General features: G+C 50.8%; 1 protein-coding gene across 1 annotated transcript; it reads right to left on the bottom strand.

The window, feature by feature from the left end:
* Positions 1-791: 791 nt before the first annotated feature.
* Positions 792-9,854, bottom strand: MPO (myeloperoxidase). The gene is made up of 13 exons (XM_058560579.1): positions 9,770-9,854; positions 9,526-9,619; positions 9,029-9,204; positions 8,704-8,827; positions 8,472-8,601; positions 8,180-8,386; positions 7,034-7,352; positions 6,064-6,224; positions 4,117-4,372; positions 3,475-3,645; positions 2,467-2,704; positions 1,581-1,795; positions 792-883 (listed from the first exon to the last, which is right to left on the bottom strand). The coding sequence occupies exons 1-12, from the start codon at positions 9,843-9,845 to the stop codon at positions 1,588-1,590; spliced, it is 2,160 nt and encodes a 719-aa protein (XP_058416562.1). The 5' UTR covers positions 9,846-9,854; the 3' UTR covers positions 792-883; positions 1,581-1,587.
* Between the last annotated feature and the right edge of the window lie 7,831 nt (positions 9,855-17,685).

The following is a 17,685-nucleotide window of genomic DNA, read 5'->3' as shown; positions in this document are numbered from 1 at the left end:
GCACGCCTCTCGTCATCAAGGAAATAGAGGTGAGTAGTATTTACCCTGCTATGGTGAGGTCCTACTGTTGCCTGGGGCTCCTATGGTACATTAGCCCCAGCATCCTGCACACCTTCAAGCTCCCAGCTGTGGGTGCCCCTCCCCACATATGGGAAGAAGGGAGGAAGGGGGAGGGAACCCACCAGTCAAATATCGGGATCAAGCTCCAGCCAAAATTAGGGAAATACCCTCCCTCCCTCCCTCAGCCCAGCCATCTGCTGTCCCTGCTCTGGGGACCTGGCCACATGAAGCCAGGAGTGAGAAGGAGTCTACTGCCTCAAAGCCCTCTGAACCACGGTGCCAGGCTGCAGGGATGCAGGATCCAGAGGACCTGTCAATCGGTGAGGGCCTACCTTCCCATCACACCTCTGCTCTTTCTCTCCTGCAGAACAGCGTTCTGACCCTGTTTTCCAGCACCTGGCACAGGCCTGACACAGAGTGAGCACGTAGCAAATACTTGCCAGAGCAAGGAATAAGCATAAGGGCTTGGTGCCCACAGCTCCTGTTCTCCGGGGTGGTGTGGGTGGAAGGTGAGGGAGGAGAGTCTGCTCGGTTTGGCCCGGTCCCTAGGTTTCTAAGAACTGACTGCCTTCCATGTATCGATCAGCCAAAGGAAGACTCCCCGCTGCCTTCACCCCCAGTTCAGAAAACACAGGACCCTGAGGCACAGACCACACTGGTTCAAGTTCAGAGCCCAGAGCAAGCCTCACGCCGAGGCTCCAGCCCCACTGCAGACACAGACAGAGTAAAGATCCCCATCAGTGGTGCTTTATTATCGTGAATATCTGGTACAAACAAATAGTACAAAACGGCCCACGGTCCCAGTTCCTCTCCAGTCAGGCTCCTGTGAACAAGCAAGAGAACAAAGTAAGAAAGAGACTGAGCCTGGCTCCGCTGGGCCCATAAGTCAACCACCACGCACAGCCCAATTGCTAATGGCTGGTCGTCCAGGGGTCGCTGGTTCACCTCTGCTAACCAGGACACTGTCAAGGTACAAGCTCCACGTGGCAGAAACGGTGCCTGACATTCTCTGTATGTTTCCCATGCCTAGCACTGTGCCTGGCAGAGAGTAAGTGCTCAATAAACAAAGAACTAGACTATGCAAAAGGGCCTTCTAAGGAGCCAAGACAGATGTTATTCACAAAGAAGAAAACGCAGGCTTAGCGAGGTTGAGTAGTTTGTTCAAGGTCACCCAGCTGGGAAGCTGCAGAGCCAGGATTTGAACCCTCCTGAGCTTGTGCTCCTCACCAATCCGCTTTGCTGCCTTCCATGTACTTAATACTCACATAAACAGCCACACACCGTCACATAAATGACACACATACACAGCACACAAAACACTACCCCTGTGCACAGACAACATACACATACGAAATGCAATTTATAAACATTGCACCCACACACGAATGAATGTCTAGTCATTCATTTTCTCAGCCGGCACCAGAACGGGGATGGGCTCACCTAGGGAAGGGAGATCTCTGTGGTTCCAAGTGGCCAGCCCCGGGGTGCCCAGCCTTCACCTCACCACTGCACCCCCTTACCCAGCCTCTAGTCCTTTTCCCTCCAGGAAGCCAGGTCCAACATGGGGAGTGTACTGCAGCTGACAAAGTCCCGAGGGAATGTGTTGGACATGAAGATATTGTTCTTGGACACAGTGGTGATGCCCGTGTTGTCGCAGATGATGCGGGGCAAGGAGATCTTGGCCAAGGCCTGCTTCTGCTGCGTGCTGAACACATCCTTGTTCTCCCACCAAAACCTGCATGGGAACACCCACGACATTGTCCTTGAGGCTGTTCTGGGCTGGGACGGCATCAACTGGCTTGAGCTGCTCCCTAGATGCAAGGGGACCACAGCAGACGCCCACTCTACAGCATGGGAGAACTCCAGGCCTCGGGCAGCCCAGGGGTTTTCAAACATCTGGACCCCCACTCACAGTGCAGAGTAAAGCATGGCTGCCCAGCTGCCCCCACCCCAGTGGGTGGTGTCCCAGAGGGACACCATTAATGCCGGACAGGAAGCTGGGCCCACACTCGCTCACAAAGTCCTGTGCCCTGGCCTGGGGCTGCATCCATAGGAGTGGAGAGAATCTTGGGGATGATTTATAATTCGTCTACCCAGAGAGGGACACCTTCTTTTTCTGATTTTCCCAAAGGCACAATATAAGCTAGGTGAGAACGGGGTATGATAGATGTCAAGACCATGATGAAATGACACTAGGAGAAGCCGTGGGAAAGCAAGGATGGGACTGTTCAACAGTGAATGACAGCACCATTTTCTCTGTCTTGCTGCTTCACAACCAGGGGTCCCCAACAGGTTCAGAGGACATTAAGGATGACCTTGAGGCTCCCTGGAACACACTGGAAAGTCACGGAACCCGAGGTTCCACAGCCACACAGCAGGCCTGGGCCACTCCACCTGCCTCCTCACCGATCGCCATCACGGAGCTTCCTGAACTGGGTCCCGATGAGGCAGGCGAGGAGCTGGCCCACGCGGCCATTGCGCTCCAGGGGCTCGGCCACGCCGCCCATCCAGATGTCGATGTTGTCGGGTGTGCCGTACTGCTCCATCAGCTTCCTCGCCAGGTCCAGGTTTCTCAGCACTGTGCCCAGCTCGCCCACCGTGCGGGGCTGCGGGAGCCCACAGAAGCCCCTCCAGGCATTGTACCCTGCGTGGAGGGAGGGGAGGAGTGGCTGTGTGTGGTCCCAGAAAACCCACTTTCCCAACACACCACGGCCATATACAGAGGTACAGGAGGGAGGGGAGGACACAGGACCCTTGGCACAGGCCAAAGGGATAGCTGGGCCTCTCCAGGACCCTCTCTCTCTCCCTTGCCCTCCTACCCTAAGGCAAATCCCAAATTGCCATAAACTCCTGCCAGGTCCAAGAATAGGGACATCTCATTGTCCCTCTCTGAAGATCTCAGATCTGTGAGGGGTGAAGTGTGTCTAGAAGGCTCAGCCACACCAGCTGTCCCATAATGCAGGCACAAGTTTGGGGGTTAGGCTGATCTGGGTTCAAATTCTAGCTCTGTCACTGACTCGGCTGGAGAACCTGGGCAGGTTCTGAGTCTCTCCAAGCCTCAGTTTCCTCATCAGTAAAATGGAAGTGATAATACTCTCTTCCCTTCAGAGTTCATGTAAAATGAAGCAAAATGAAATGATGAGGGAGACAGATTCTCAGACTGTGGGGGGTAGGGGGCTTGTTGTTATTATGATGATGCTCCAAGTCTGAGGGTTACAGCAATGCAAAGGAGGTCAGGAGGAGCTGGAAATGGACCAGGCGGGCCCAGGGAGAGGTAGGGGCCTGACCTCAGACCACTTCCTAAGAGCAAGGTGCTGGGGTGGGGGGAAGCCTTGGCAGCAGGGGGCACTGGAGAGGGCAGGGCCCTAGAGTGGGAGGTGGGGGTGGGGGCGGGGCACTCCTGCAGGCCCTCACCTGGGAGGCCGTGGTCCCGGCTGCGCTGCATGTTCAGTGCAGGCAGGTCCAGCCCGATCCTCATGACCTGCTCAAACAACCGATCCCGGATCTCGTCCACCGCGATTTGGTTCTGGCGATTTAGCTTGGCAGGGGTGGCCATGAGGCCTCGGAGGAGGGGATCAATGCCACCTGGGGGCAAGAGGAGCAAGACTGAGGGAAGTATCTGGCTCAGTATCAGAGCTCAGATTGGAGTCAGGGACAAGTCCAAGGTGGAGTTGGGGGGATTGCAGAAGAAGGCCGGGCACATGCAGCTCCTGGCACCAAGGTGGCCCTATGAGCAGGTCCTCACCAGCGCATCGAGGTCTCAGGGGATCATGCCATTCATACATGCAAGGTTGGGATGCACCCAGACCCTGGCCTCCTGGGTCACTGAGAGTCACAACACACGGGAAAGAGCCAGTTTCCTACGAGCCATCTCCACTCCATCTTTTATTATTAGACGTGGAAGAAGAGTCAGGTGAACTGAGGCTGGAAAGCCAGATCAGATCCCCAAGGATGAAAGGAAAGAGGATTTCTCCCACTCTAGCTCCCTGTGGCCAAGCCCATCCCACCCCACCCTCAGCTGCCAGCCCACTCTCTCCCGGCCTAGGTCCTGCTCACCTTCCAGCACCACCCGCCAGGTGGCAAAAAAGGCCCTGCTGAGCGGAACCCGGGGGTTGGGCTGCATGGGCCGGTACCGATTGTCCAGGCGGAACGTGAAGGGTTGGATGAGTGTGTGGCCATAGCGGAAGGCATTGGTGAAGACATTGGCGATACGAGGGTCCACCGAGTCATTGTAGGATTTGTACTTGGGCAGGTACTTCCTCGTGGCCTCTGGCCCCAGCACCAGGGGCAGGTAGTCCCGGTAAGTGATGATCTAAGGAAAAGTCACTCAGAGTGGTGTCTCCACTCACCCCTCCCTGCAGATTCTCCACCTGCTCCTGGCTTGGGGGATTCCTCCCTCGTCTATGGCCAGGGGTTTGCCTTCCACAGAACTGGATCCGGGTCTAATAGCGTGGCATCAAGTGGCATAAACAGGGCTCTACTGCTTGCCGGCTGTTTGACCTTGGACCAGTCATTAACTTCTCTGAGCCCCAGTTCCTCAAATGTAAATTAAAGGTAATTATTCTGCCCTCTGCCTTAGAGGATTAAATAACAAAGGGCTTTGTTAGTCATTGCAATAGCTGCCTTGCCCTTGAGTTATTAATATCTCATTTCTCCTACTAACTTAAAGCTCCTTGAGGGCAAGGGTTGTATCTCATTTCTCTTGAAATTACTCAATTCCCAGCAAGTGCCTGGCTCACAATAGGGTTCAGTATATGTTTGTGGAAGGAGGGGAGGCAAGAACGAAAAGAGCCACCCTACATGATTTCCCGCAGTGTAAAGAGAAGCTATGGAACAGTCTCACTCTAGATTCTATACTTTGGAATTTCCTCTGAGGCTTAAATGAATCTCACTTAAATTCTTAGTGCAAATCAAAAACTCACCCTCAGCAACTGCAACTCTCTCCCCGTCCAGAGTCTAGGAGTATTAAAAAGGGGTACATGAGGGCCGGCCCCGTGGCTTAGTGGTTAAGTGCACAGGCTCCACTGCTGGCGGCCCGGGTTCGGATCCCGGGCGCGCACCGACGCACCGCTTCTCCGGCCATGCTGAGGCCGCGTCCCACACACAGCAACTAGAAGGATGTGCAACTATGACATACAACTATCTACTGGGGCTTTGGGGGAAAAAAATAAATAAATAAAATCTTTAAAAAAAGATTAAAAATAAATTAAAAAAAAAGGTGTACATGGGGCCAGCCCGGTGGCGCAAGCAGTTAAGTGCGTGTGCTCCGCTGCAGCTGCCCGGGGTTCGCTGGTTGGGATCCTGGGCACACACCGACGCACCGCTTGTCAAGCCATGCTGTGGCGGCGACCCATATAAAGTAGAGGAAGGTGGGCACGGATGTTAGCTCAGGGCCAGTCTTCCTCAGCAAAAAAAAAGAAGAGGAGGATTGGCAGATGTTGGCTCAAGGCCGATCTCCCTCACAAAAAAAAAAAAAAAGTGTACGTGTATTTGTGTGTGCGTGTTTGTGTTTATATCTTGGGGAGAGGATGGGGGTGCTGGAGCATCAAAAGCTGGGAGAGAAAACCAGGAACATTGCCCAGGGATAAATAGGAATAAGGAAATTGAGTGAGCTATGATGGAGCCAAAAAGAGGTGAGTGGGTAAAAGAGCCAAGAGTGATGATGAGATGAAGGAAAGGAGAGGCAGTTACTGAACAGCTGCTATGCACCAGGCACTTTAGACCCACCCGTTTAACCCTCCCAATACCAGTCCTGATGGACACGACAGAAGAAGGGAGCAAGCCTGAGAAGGAGGGGATAGAGGCAAGTAACCCTTGTCAGGCACTTAGTATCTGCCAGGTGTTTTCATCTACGTCCTTTAATCCTTACAGCATTGTGGATGAAGAAACTGAGGCTCATGAGGGTTAATTTGCCCAAGGTCACACAGCTAGGATGTGGCAAATGCACATTTGGATCCCAAGTCTGCCTGACCCCCAGCATCACTGACGCTCAGGACTGCCTACCTGGACCATGGCTCCCACAATCTTTCGGGCTTCCTGGTAGAGCCTGTCTCCATTCCAACAGGGGTTCAGGCGCTTTAGCTGTGTGGCTAGCCGGTTGTGCTCCCGCACAAGGAGTGTGTGCAGGGAGGTGAGCCCGGGCATCTCACTCGAGCGGGTGTCCCCTTGGGAAAGCATAAGCTACTGTCATTCCTAAGACCTTCATCCCAGAAGGGACTTGCTCTATTGAAACTCCTTCCCCAGCCAAGGCCTGAAATGCCTCCTACCCGTAACTCCTCTCTACCCATCTTTCCATGCCACGCTCAGTTTACACTTCCTCTAGGAGGCCTGCCTTGATGCCCTAGTCCACCATAATAGCTTCTTCCTCTGTTTAGGGGCACTGCTGGTTGGAGATGCTCATTTGATAGGCATCAGCTCCGACACATGACTTGCTACCTTCCCATACCTGAGACTGGGACTCCTTGAGGACAAGGACCATGGCTTGTGCCTTGTTGTATCTGACCCTCCCACCCAACACACACATAGACATATGGGGTTAATTAACTTGAATTTAAATGAAAATAGCCACACGTGGCTAGTGGCTACTGTATTGGATAATGCATTTCTAGAGGGTGGGGCTGCCACGCTGCTCTCTGTCCCTTTAGTTCCCTGGCCCTGAGGAACTCAACTCTCCTCTCTGCCAGAGTCCAGAGGGAAAGAGAAAGACAGAGAAAGGGATGGACAGATGGACAGAGGCTCCTTGGCCATCCCTGAGTCTGCTTCTTAGGTTGGGGTTTTTGTTTTTTGTTGGTTTTGTTTTTTTTGCCTTTCTGGCTCCATCCAACTCGTCACCAAGGCAACTGGATTAACATCACGAAGTTGGCGAGGACAGAGTCTCTCTAAATGCAAACCCACAAGCTGCTCACAAACAGGCCCACTGTGGCTCCCGCAGGGAGCACCCCTGCACCATCCCGGGTCCCCCGGCAGGGCTGACCTGCCAGGAAGCAGGGGATGCGCGCGGAGCGGTTGGTGAGGAGACAGGGATCGTCGTGCAGGGTGTCGAAGGGCAGCAGGGCCCGGCCATTGTCACGGAATTGGGTGTTGACGGCCAGCAGCCCCAGCTGGTTGGTCAGGTTGCGCAGCTTCGTGGCCACGGCATCCTCGCTGCCATACACCATGCTGGCGTCCACGAAGGAGGTGAGCACGTTGATCTGGTTGCGGATGGTGATGTTGCTCTCCGTGCAGGCAGGGCTTGAGCGGAAGAAGGGGATGCAGTCCTGTTGGTTCCTGATGCGGGGGTCATTGGGCGGGATCTGAGGCACAGAGAGAGACCGGGCCGGCTCACCGAGGGCGGGGACAGGGGGCAGGAGTGGCTCTCCCCCTGTCCACCCTCCTGAAGACCTTCATCGCCCCTCAGAAGAAGCCTGGAGTCCAGGACCGGAGAGGGAGACCCAGACACCAAAATAGGGGTTCCTCAGGACTTCTGGCCCCCTCAGCCTGCAGAGATGCCTCTCAAGGCCCACAAGGCATCACTGCCTGAGTTTGCACCAGCAGAGCGCCTCTGAGCTTCAGGGGTGACGACTAGAATGCTAGACTGGGGAATATGGGGCCCCCTGGAGGTGACCTGCCAGTCTGCTGACCCCTCGCCCAGAACTCTTTTCTCTCTTTCTGGCTCTCCATTGTGTCTGCTCCTCCCCGCTGTTCTCCGGATGTGGTCTCCACACTCTGAGTCGGCCTCCTCTTCCCTGTCCCTTTCCTGCCCCTTGTCTTTCTCTGTCTCTTTCTCTCCCTCTCTCCCGGATTCTCCTTCTTTTCCCTCCTCCTCTCCCTACTTAGCATATGCCTCAACCAACCAGCCCACTCTCAGCCCTGCTCCTACCCCACACCCCAGGCTCTGTGAAATGTGGGCTGGGGAGGCGCTCCCTTGTGGGGAGGAAGGAGGACTGAGCACCGTGCACCTACACACACAGGTCTGAGGGACAGTGAGAAGGTCCTCAGCACAGAGGAGGGTGGATGGGCCGGCAAGGCCAGCCTTACTCAGGAGCTGGGGAAGGAAACCTGGGCGCAGAGGGAGGTGGCCACTTCCAAGAACGATGTCCCCTCTCCCCACCCAGCAGGCAGCGAGGAAAGAAGGGAGCACCTTAAGCGGGAAGCAGGGCGGCTGCCGCAGGCAGCTGGTCTCGCAGTTGATGCCCGTGATGAAGGAGACCCGGGCAGCTGGCTCAGGGGTGAGTGTGAGGTCGTGGTCCAGCAGCTGGCCCCACTGCATGAACAGGAGCGAGCGCTCCTGGTCCGGGGTCAGCTGCTCCGTGGGGAAGCGCACGATGGCGTTGGAGACGGCGCGAGCCTGCGAGACACTCAGTGTCAGGGGCCGCCGCGGGCCCCGCGCGGCATCGGGCCGGGCCTTGTCCCCCCTGCCGGCCAGTGCTCACCAGGGGCACCGGGAAGCCGCCGCGCTTGACCCCGGGCGTCCAGCCGAAGGGCAGCGAGAAGCCGTCCTCGTACTCTGCCGGCAGCCAGCGCACAAAGGCGCGGTTGGAGGCCCCCAGCGTGGGGCTGCGTCTGCAGGGGGAGGACAGGCAGCTGACACCAGGCGGCGCCGCGGGCGGACCCGGGACGCTGCCCTCAGCCGCCCGCCGAGGGGCCGCCCCCAACAGGCCGCACCTGTTGTTGCACTGCCCGGTGATGGTGCGGTACTTGTCGTTCCTCGGGCACCTCACCCCCACGTCCCGGTAGGCGCACCCGCTCGATTTGGACAGCAGATTCAGCTGGGCCGGCGTCAGCACGTCTGCAGGGGCGGGGAAAGAGGGGCGTGAGAGCTGAGACCCCATTTCCTATCCTAGGCTGGGGAGCCTTGGTTGGGGGAGCAGTCTGAGGATGTAGAGGGGAGGCCCTGATGCCCTTAAGACTCCCCCCCAGGAGGAGTTGGGGCGATCGTTGGGAGGGTCACTAGTGGAGCCGGGGGCTGGGGTTTTGGGGGCCAAAGTACCAGTGACATTGAAGGGCCCTGACCACAAGGACCGCAGCTTCCTCTCCAGCAGGCCTAGGGCCACGTGCAGATAGTCAGCAGCCCTCACAGCTGTCCTGGTGCCTGCCACGGGCTGCTTGAAGTAGGACAGGAGTTCCATGGGGCTGGTGGAGCCACTGCGAAGCTGCTGCTTGATGCTGTTTGGAGAAGAGTGAGGGCCAGGGAAGACAGGCAGAGACACTCAGCAGAGCCCCAGCCCAGGAGATGAACGTGCAGGACAGTGTAGACAGACCCACAGACGGGAAGGTTTCTCTTTATAAACAGGGTATGGACCTGGGTGTCCAGACAGATGCAAAGCCATGAGAGGGATGGTTTCGAAGATATTCTCACACCCAAAGACACAAAGACCACAGACAGACAGAGCACCCCACCCCCACCCGCAAATTCCCCACGCCTGTTCCTTTTCTGAAAGGCCTGGGGCAGCCTTGCCCAGAGCGAGGCCGTGCCCAGCGCCTCACCTTTCCCGCCGCTCCTTGTAGGCCTTGTCCACTAGCCGCTTGGCCTCCTCCATGCAAGTCAGCACTAGCGAGGTGTCCACCTCCCCCAGGACAGCTGCCCACAACAGGGGTCACAAGGTGAGGGATGAGCCCAAAGCCCCCGATCAGGCCCCAGAGCAAGAGTGGCTGGCACAGAGGAAATGAATCCCTGGGACTCAGAACCACCCCCAGCCCACCACCTTTTCCCTTCTTTCTGAACTGTTACCTGGAGTGGCACCCTCAGAGGGCTGGGGCGTGGCCAGAATGGCCAGGAGCCCTGCTAGGGCCAGGACCAGCTTCATCTCTGCAACAAGACCCCAAGTCCAGTAAATGCCCAAAGCCCACACAGCATTTGGGAGAAGAAAGCTCCACCATCCCTCTCCTCCCAGGCCCCTCACTCCCATCTTCATACCCCAGTCCCACCTCAATGGGCCCTGCCTACAGATGGAATCCAGGCCTCCTTGAGGCAGGGGTCCACAACGCCCCTTCTTTGCTAGCTTCAGTCACTCAGCCCCCGACGACACCACCTCTGAAGTTCACCTAGCATTGGCAGCACCTCCTGGCTGGATCTAGGCTTTTATGTCCTCCAAGCTGGGGGAGGCGTGGGGTAGATGAGGCCCGCCCCTGGAGACTGAACTCTCTCTCCTCCCCCACTGGGGTTGGGGTGCACAGAGAGAGGTCCTTAATATGGGAGAGAGGGGCAGAAAAGGAGGGACCAGAACTGTCCCCAACCTTTGAACTTAGCACCCCCACCCCAGAGTTTCTCAGCTCTCATTGTGTACCTAGATCAGTGCTGTCTCCAGGGGGTACAGGCAACTAACCCCCCTCCACGATTCTGGTTAAACTGAGTATCCAGGGCTCCTTTGAAAAGGACAAAAGTCAGAAACCAACACCCTAAGGAATTATGGAAAATGGAGTGACCCCAGACAAGGAGGGAGGGTAAAGGGGACACTTGGACTGATGATGATCCAATCAGCCTCAGGGGTCTGTTCCCCACCCCCAACAGTAACCTAGCCCCTGCAACCAACCCTAGTGGGCAGCCCCCCATTCTTGGTGAGGGTTAAAGGGACAGGAAATCTGGCTGGAGACCGTTGGCTTCACAGGAAAGAAGACCCTGGGGGCTATGGGCTTAGGACCCAGATAACTTCCTCTATCCCTCTCCTCCTCCCCTTTCTTCTTGGCTTTTGGTAGGGGGCTGTCTCCAACACCCCCACCATCTGCTCCTGGATTTCAGGAACAAGGAGAAAGCAGAACTGGTTGTGGTTAGTGGTCAGTTGGCTGATGCAGCCCAGGGCCTCTCTGGGACAAGGTCAGTGCAGTTAGGAGGACTGGGGTTAAACTTTAGGATCGTTCTGAAATAGAAGAGGGGGAAGTTTCTCCCCTGAAGAAGGCTGGCAAAGAGGCTGCCATTCTCAGGCAGGAAAAGTTCTCTATGACTAATAACTGTGTTCGTCCACCTCCCTGGGCCCTTGTTAGGCTGGGCACATGCCAACCATGGCTCCCAGGGCTTGTTTGGTCTAGCTGCACCTCCTACTCTAGCCACCTGCCTGCCCTCACTCTTGTCTTCTATGCCCAAACCATCTTGGCCAAGGAACAAGGGACAGCAACACACCCAGAACACCTTCCCAGTATGCCCAGAGATCCTGTCACCCGCTGGGAAGCAGAGCCCAGGGGCCCACGAGAGGAGGCCATTCTTCCAGACTTGCTCTGCCAATTACTTGCTATGTGTGAACTTGGACAAGTGGCTCTTTGTGAATCAGATTCTAGAATTTTATAGACTTTTGAAAATACATTTTTAATCCTATAAGTAGTATATTTCCATTCATGAAAAGTTAGAGAACACAAGCAAAAATAAAAATACATCAAAATTACTTACAATCAAGTGAGATTATGGGTAATTTTTTTTCTTTCCAGTTTTGTCATTGTTTTTCACATAAATAAGAAGTAGGAAGGGGGCCGGCCCGGTGGCGCAAGCGGTTAAGTGCGCGCGCTCCGCTGCGGCGGCCCGGGGTTCGCTGGTTCGGATCCCGGGCGCGCACCGACGCACTGCTTGGCAAGCCATGCTGTGGCGGCGTCCCATATAAAGTGGAGGAAGATGGGCACAGATGTTAGCCCAGGGCCGTCTTCCTCAGCAAAAAGAGAGGAGGATTGGCGGATGTTAGCACAGGGCTGATCTCCTCACAAAAAAAAAAAAAAAAAAAAAGAAGTAGGAAGGAAAATAATTTCCCGTAATCCCACCACTCACCAAAAACACCACTCAAGAATTTGATATCCTGTGTGTAGATATAAGATGTATTTTAAACAGTGATAAGAACATACTTTAAATATTGTTTTACAACCTATTGTTAGTACTTAACAATTTAGCCTGGACATCTTTCTATATCAATAAGTATAGATTTACTTCATTGTTATGTCTGTTTAATATTTTGTATGAAGTACTGTGATTTATTCACTAATCCTCTCTTGTTAGATACTTGGGTTGTTTCCAGTTTTCACTATTAGAGGCAGTACTAGGATCAACATCTATGGAGTTAAATCTCTAGTCACATCTTCAATTATTTCCTTAGGCAAGAAGTTCTAGAAGTAAAATTTGCTACATATTTGGTTATCCACATTTTTAAGGCTTTTTAAAAAAATTGTCAAGGCGCCTCGTGAAGATTGCACCTCACCCTCCCATTAGCCGTGCAAAGGAGCGCCTGTTCCCCATTGCTCTCATCAACTCTGACAATTAGTGTCCTTTTACTCTTCTGGGGGAATTGTCAAGGCTCAAGAGGGAAGAGACATTTAATATAAGCCCCTCATAGCACGGATGAGAATGACAGAGCCCAGGGAAGGAAATTACTTTGCCAAGGGCAACAGTGTGGCACAGTTCAGAATAATCTAGCTGTCAGGTGCCAGGTGCTGTGCTGGCCACTGGGCATCCTCCACTGAGCAAAGTGCAGGCCTTGTCCTCAAGGAGCACACAGGAGGATGCAGAAAGGAAAACCAATGGTACCCCAAGAGCCCGGTGCAGGATTCTTTGGGAGCATCAAAGAGCAGCATTTGGACCAACTGGGGGGACCTAGGAAGGCTTTCTTGAGGAGCTGGTGCTTGAGACTATATTGAAGAATGTTTAGGAGTTGACCAAGTGGACAAGGGAGGAAGAACATTGTGGGCCCAGAGAATGACATAGCAAAGACCTCAACACAAGAGGGCTTCCTTCAGACAGTTCCAACATGGGGCAATGGTGGGGCAGGATGAGGCTAGTAAGGCAGGCAGAGACCCAGGACCAACACTCTTGCTGACCTACTAAGACGTCCTTGTCCTGACGGCTCCAGGGAGCCATGAAGGCTGTGACGTGCACAATCAGAGTTACATTTTAGAAAGCTCACTCTGGCAGCAGTGGAGTGAAGGGTGCACTGTGCGGGCAGGCCCAGAGGCCGAGAGCCAGGCAGGTGGCATCGCAGTGATTCACAGATGTCGAAATGCCTACCCCGATTGCTCATGGGCAGCGGTGAGGCAATGAATGTTTGTAAAACGAAAGCCTTCTCAAAGAATGACGGTAAAATGCCCTTCCTTCTCTACCCACGTGGAGATGGGAGAATTCTCAAGATGTGAAATCCCTAAACCACCTGCCTTTGGCTCAGGGCTGGGGCTCTGGGCCTGCATTTGTGTATAGAGGCTTGAGATGCTCTGTGACTTTATCATGTTTCTAACCAATTAATAAAGACCCAACGAGGATCACTGCAAGGCTGCCTGGTCTGTACCTCTGTTGATCCTTCATCTAGGCCCTATTAGTCTAGCCCACGGGTATTTGAGGCTCAAAGGGATGCTCAGCAGGCAGAGTAACCAGAAGGAGAATATGTCTGCCTGAGGAGATATTCCGAACAAGCCTTGTCCCATAAATTACCCACTAGGTCCCCATCGTGAGGGTGGCCTCTGGAGGGCAGTGCTGGAACTGCCACATCTCCAGACTAGAGTCTTTTGAGGGAAGCCCACCCCCCTCCCCCACATACCCTGCCCTCCCTTCTCACCTGCCTCTCCCAAACATCCCTACCAGCAGGGCGAAGTCCAACTGCCTGTGGGATAACGGGCCCTCTCTGCTACTGCTTGCAAAACAGCTTGTTCTTTCTTAAAGCTGTTTAGGAAACAATTCAGTTGGGATTACAGCCAGATTTCCTGTGTGTGTGGGGTTGGAGAGCAGGAGGCCTTGGAAGCTGGGGAGGGGGCTGGGGGCGGGGGGGCCATGACTCCTCACACATATTAATTGCACCCAGCCCAAAGACTTGTCTCTTTAAAATTTTAAAAATTAATTTTGATTTATACAGGTAATAACTGGATCTATTTTGAATAAAATTAAAGTACCACAGATCAGGTTACAGCTCCCCTTTGATTAGGTTATTACACCACCCCCAACTCCACTCCCTAGACATAAATACTCTCGTCATTTTTGTTTGTCCTTCCAAACCTTTTACTTCACATTCATACATATATATGGATCTGTGGGAAATCTTCTTCTTCCTTTATTTTTCCATAAATGATGTCACCTTATACATATTGCTCGGCAACATGTTTCTCTCACTCAACAATACATCTTGCAGATCTGTCATGTGCCACTGAGAGAACAATCTCATTTTTTGAACTGTTACATAGTATTATCTCTCTGGGCTATACCTCCATTATATGACCATTGCTCTATTGATGGAAGTTGACGTTTTTCCATTTTTTCACTGTTAAAAACAATGCAGCAAGAGGCCTCTTTGTACACACACAGACATGTTGTCCAGGGTAAAGACTGAGAAGTGGGCCACAGGTTTTGTGCATTTAAAATTTTTAATAGATATTGCCAAACTGTCCTCCAAACTTTGTAAAATTCTCACGGGCAAAGATTGGAAACATAATATCGGGTCAATTTTTATTTCTTTGATTAATAAAAGTGAGACTGAGCATCTTTTTATTTGTATTACCTCTTCTGTAAATTTCCTGCTTTTGGTTTTGTCCATTTTTCTCTTGGATTGTCACACTTTTATTGATTTGTAAAAGTCATTATATATTCTGGATAAACAATAATCCTTCAGCTGTTATGTATGTTGCTAATATTTTTTTCCAGTCTGTCACTTTTCATTTATGTTTTCTATAGTGTTTCAATTTTAGAAGTGGTCAAATTTATCAATATTTTCCTTTAAGAATTTTCTTTTCAGACTTAAGAGGATCTTCCCTTCTTCAAGATCATAAACATATTCTCCTATACATTCTTTTAATACCTTAAATACCTTGATTTTTCACATTTAGGTCACTAAACCATCTGGAATTTTTGTGTGTGAATAGCGTAAGGTAGGGAACTACCTTTATTTTTTTCCCAAATGGATAACCAGCTGTCCTAACACCTATAATTCAATAATCTGTCATTTCTCTACTGAATTGAGATACTACTTTTATCATTTACCATAAATAAGTGTGTATTTCTAAATTATTCTATTCTACTGATCTAATCTGTTTATGGATTCCTATGTCAATACCTCATCATTGCAATTATCATAACTTTCTACTATGTTTTGATTTCTGGTAAGATAAATTCTTCCTCATTCTTCTTTTTCAAAAGAATCTTCAACATTCTAATATATCTACGCTTTCTTGTGCATTTTTTAATGTCTAATTCCATAAGAAATCCTATTGAGATTTTTATTGATATTGTATTTAATTCAATTTATAAATTTGGACATTTTTAACCCACCATTCTAGAAAGGTTGCACTCTCTATTTAATGAAGAAGATAAAATTTTTAAAAAGAGTAAATATTTAAGCTTTTGTTAGTTCCAAATAATGGTTTCCAGATTCGTTTAGGGTAGTATTATAAAGGTAAAGACAAGTTAAATGACATGATTATACAAATGTTTAATGGTTATTCAGATAGTTCTCTTTATACTTGTGGTTAGTGGTGGGGGTGGGGAGGGTAGCAAGCTTTCATGAGACAAAGTTCTACAAAAAAACACTAAAAATAAGAAGTAAAATAAAAGAAGTACTAAACTCAAAGTAAAATAATTCAATAGCATCTTTACCAATCAGATTAGTTAAAATTTAAAAAGATTGATAAAGCCAGTGCCAGTCTGCATGTGAAAAAACAAATGTAGATTGGCCCCATGCCATGGGATGGCAATTTGGCAATGTCAGTCAAAATCCAAAATGTACATCTGCTCTAACTCAACAATTCTCCTTCCAGGAGGGAATTTTTCCTTCAGATGCATTCTTAGGAAAGCATACAGATATCTGCACAAGGGTGCATTTCAGCCTCATTTGCAACAACCAAAAGACTAGAAACAAGCCAAATGTCGATCAAAAAAGTTTTGCCACTGTAGTACATCCACATAGTGGTGTTTTATGAAGACTTTAAAACTAATGAGGGAGATCTATATGTAGCAATATACAAAAATAGATTGTTAAAAGAAGAACTAGTTAGAAAACATTGTATACAGCATGATGCACTTTATGCAAAACACACAGACACACACATGCACACGCACATGCATGCGTGCATGCCACATGCATATTTAGATAGTATGCATAGAAAATTCTTGGAGCGGGCACAGAAGTCTATTAACAGTGGCTACCTTTGGATAACGGAAATGAAAGGGCTGAGGGGGCTTTTACTTTATAACCAATGCTCCTCTCTTTGAAAGTTTTGCAAAGAAAATATAATAATTTTAGCACGAAAGAATAATCTCTCCCTCCACTGCAACCCTCCAAAGTAGCAAACTTTGATTTGTTTCACATAATCAGTGGTTTGGGATTACTTTTACCTTGGTTTCTTAATATGAAGGCAAACACTATCAAAGATTGAGATGATAGCACTGGCGTACGTACATTCGAGAGTGAGCATTTCCCCTGTGGGAGGCTTCGGTCGTGTGACTGATAAGTATAGAATTCAAGTTCAAATTTCTTTCTCTTCAGCACTTGGAAGATATTGCTCCATTATCTTTATGTGTCTAGTATTTCTGTTAAGTTCTCTGTTATAAGTAGACTTCCAGTTCCTGAAATACAGGTGTTAACCCCTATTTCAGGCAAAGCAGAATTAACATGGGCTGCAGGATCCATCAGCCAAACCTGACCCTGGACATGTCACGGAAGTGAAACACAGAAGTGAAATTGTTGGAGAGCAGAAAATAACAAGAGCTGTGGGAAACCCCCATGGAGTCAGAAGGAGACTGGGACCTGGCGAGGGGAATACAGACTCAGAGGGGACGAGGGCAGGGCCAGGTGTCTCCAGCAGAGGATGGGCTAGGGAGAGCTTTCTAGTCGCGCCCTCCTCTCTGCACCGTGTTGCCCTCATCAGATCAGTGCCTCTACTGTAGCAACTGCAAGGCAGGAAAACGGCCCCTCAAGGCCAGCGAAAGTTTGGAGGAGGGGATGTTACACAGTAGTGCTGGATCCTGACCAGGTTAGGGAGTGGAAAGAGCAGGTCCTTTCCTCTGCCCCGAGGACGAGAGCATTATGACCTAAGGGGAAGTTGTTGCCTTGACAGAGGGGCATGAAGATTCTCTAATGGGTAAGGTCCCCCTGCTGAGGGTAGGGAGGAAATAGAGAATGAATACGCCCAGATTGTAACCCCGGAGACTCTCCACTCTAGGGTCTGAGTCTCCCACCACCGCCACCACCCCCTTATCTCTGCCCTGTACACACTACTCAAACCCAACAAGAGGAGCACATGCTAGGGAATACACTTTCATCCTCCTCCAGGGTCATGACCAAGTGGAATTTATCCCAGGAAAGTAAGGTTGGTTTAACACTCAAAAATCAACGAACGAAATTTGCCATAACTAAGAAAGAAAAACCATATGATCTCTCATTAGATGCAGAAAGATCATTTGACAAAATCCGACATCCATTACTGATTACAAAAGTAAAAAAATAAACCTCTCTGCAAACTAGGAATAGAGGAGAACTTCCACGAACCTGATAAAGGGTATCTATGAAAAAACACATCACTAACACCATCCTTAATGGTAAAAGACTGAAGGCTTTCTCCCTAAGATCAGGAACCAAGCAAGTGTGTCTGCTCTGGTTATTTCTCTTTACCATTGTCCTGGAGGTTCTTTCCAGTGCAGTGAGGCAAGAAAAAGAAACTAAAGGCATCAAAATTTGAAAGGAACAGGTAAAACTGTCTTTG

Source organism: Diceros bicornis, chromosome 18 (assembly GCF_020826845.1).
Source record: "Diceros bicornis minor isolate mBicDic1 chromosome 18, mDicBic1.mat.cur, whole genome shotgun sequence".
Taxonomy (NCBI): Eukaryota; Metazoa; Chordata; class Mammalia; order Perissodactyla; family Rhinocerotidae; genus Diceros; species Diceros bicornis.
This window is presented reverse-complemented; position numbering and strand designations above follow the sequence as displayed.

Bases quoted from the DNA above. Each gene is read 5' to 3' on its own strand.
- MPO (XM_058560579.1), bottom strand. From the start codon at position 9,845: ATGAAGCTGGTCCTGGCCCTAGCAGGGCTCCTGGCCATTCTGGCCACG. The intron at 8,828-9,028 runs GTACTTTGGCCC...CCGCCCCTGCAG, and splicing joins AGGGCCCTTCAATGTCACTG to ACGTGCTGACGCCGGCCCAG. The intron at 7,353-8,179 runs GTGCTCCCTTCT...TCTGTGCCTCAG, and splicing joins CGCCCTGCTTCCCGCTTAAG to ATCCCGCCCAATGACCCCCG.